The sequence below is a fragment of the Chionomys nivalis genome, chromosome 9, assembly GCF_950005125.1.
Source record: "Chionomys nivalis chromosome 9, mChiNiv1.1, whole genome shotgun sequence".
NCBI classification, from domain to species: domain Eukaryota; kingdom Metazoa; phylum Chordata; class Mammalia; order Rodentia; family Cricetidae; genus Chionomys; species Chionomys nivalis.
This window is the reverse complement of record NC_080094.1, coordinates 62,602,874-62,604,711: the sequence shown is the minus strand read 5'-3', so window position 1 is coordinate 62,604,711 and position 1,838 is coordinate 62,602,874. Positions and strand designations below refer to the sequence as shown.

At 35.0% G+C, this 1,838-nt stretch overlaps 1 protein-coding gene across 1 annotated transcript; it reads right to left on the bottom strand.

The window, feature by feature from the left end:
• Positions 1 to 203: 203 nt before the first annotated feature.
• On the bottom strand, positions 204 to 1,190 carry LOC130881711 (olfactory receptor 4F3/4F16/4F29-like). Its single transcript, XM_057781452.1, has one exon. It carries the CDS (start codon positions 1,173 to 1,175, stop codon positions 204 to 206), a length of 972 nt encoding a protein of 323 aa, XP_057637435.1. The 5' UTR covers positions 1,176 to 1,190.
• Positions 1,191 to 1,838: the final 648 nt, after the last annotated feature.

Below are 1,838 nucleotides of genomic sequence, written 5' to 3'. Positions count from 1 at the left end.
TATGTCTAAGAGCTTTCTTCAGGAAAATACTATTTCATATGAATTTAGATTTGTTATATTTTCACTACTTAAGTAAATGATATATTGCCATTCTTACTAAGTATAAGACAAAGTAAAATATATATGAATGTGACTAAACATACCAAAATTTTCAAGGAAATATTTTTCTTTAATACTGGTTAACAAGGAACATTTATATGCAATTAAGAATTATCAGAGAGCAAGTGTTTAATTATTTGTCTACAACCCACTATATGTTTAAATACTCTCATCATTGCCTTTTTCATTTCTTGATTCCTGAATGTGTAGATCACAGGGTTCAGAATGGGGGTGACAACCGCCTCAAATATGGACAGAAACTTGTCCAAGTGTGTGAAAGAAGAAGGCCGTGTGTAGATGAACATCACAGGGCCAAAGAATAAGACCACCACAGTCACATGAGCTGAAAGTGTAGACAGAGCCTTAGAGGAGCCACTTGAAGAATGTTTCTGAACAGTAAATATGATGACAATATAGGAAATGATCAGTATGAAGAAGGAACCTACAGACATGAATCCAGTGTTGACAGAGACCAGTAAATTCAGTCTGTATGTATTGTATGTATCTACACAGGCAAGTTTGATGAACCCAGGAAAGTCACAATAGAAGCTGTCCAAAACATTTGGTCCACAGAATGGTAAGTTTACTACAAAAGCCAATTGAATGAGAGAATGGATAAAGCCAACCACCCAGGAGGCCACTGAAAACAAGATGCACATCTTTGAGCTCATAATGGTCAGATAATGAAGAGGCTTACATATGGCCACATATCTGTCAAAGGCCATGGCTATGAGTAAAATCACCTCCATACCACTAACAAAGTGAACGAAGAATATTTGGGTGATGCACCCTCTAAAAGTGATGACTTTATGCTTTCTCAACAGATCATAAATCATCTTGGGGGACACAACAGAAGAAACACCCAAGTCAATGAAGGAAAGGTTAGCCAACAGAAAGTACATAGGAGAGTGTAAGTGAGGGTCAGAAGCCACAGCGAACACAATGAGGGAGTTTCCTGTCATGCTTGCTACATAAAACATGGAGGAGAACACAAAGAGGAATAATTGGATGTCCCAAGAGTTGGTGAGTCCCAGGAACACAAACTCTGACACCACAGACTGATTCTCTCCTTCCATTGGCTTTGTTTGCAGTACTACCTGAAGGAGGAAATGTGAGAAACTATAAATTATAATTTTATAATTAGAATAGGAGAATCTCCTAGTTATGAAAATCTATTTTACTGCAGCATTGAAACTGACTTTAAGGTAAGTAGTGTGAGAGAAGGAAGTTCTATATACAATCAATAATCTGAATTTATAAATTAGTTTGAATTATGACTTAACACCTGTAACAAAAGTTTTTATCAAAAACTCAAAAGACAATAAGGTTAGGTGGGTTTCAAAAGGGGATATTAGGGTTTGGAGAGATGACTCATCAGTTAAGAGCACTTGCTATTATTTCAAAAGACCACACTTTTGTTCTCAGCATCCACTCAAGTAGCTTAAAATAGTATATTGTCTAGCTCCTGAAAGTCAAATGACACCTCTTGGTTTCCATGAATTTGCACAAACATGAAACATGAACTTAATCACAAAGACACTTACAAGTAATTTTTAAATGAACCTTTAAAAAGAGAATATTTTCACAAACTGTTGATGACATTTAAATTAACACATTCATTAAAAAAGCTATTTAAAGTTTTCAAAAACTGAAGTACAGTTTAGATTTGCAGCACAGTATAGGTGTGCTTGTCTAACAATTTATTTCTTTATATTGGCTTTATCCTTAATTAGTATAAT

Excerpts from the sequence above, each read along its gene's own strand:
- LOC130881711 (XM_057781452.1), bottom strand. The coding sequence starts at position 1,175 with ATGGAAGGAGAGAATCAGTCTGTGGTGTCAGAGTTTGTGTTCCTGGGA.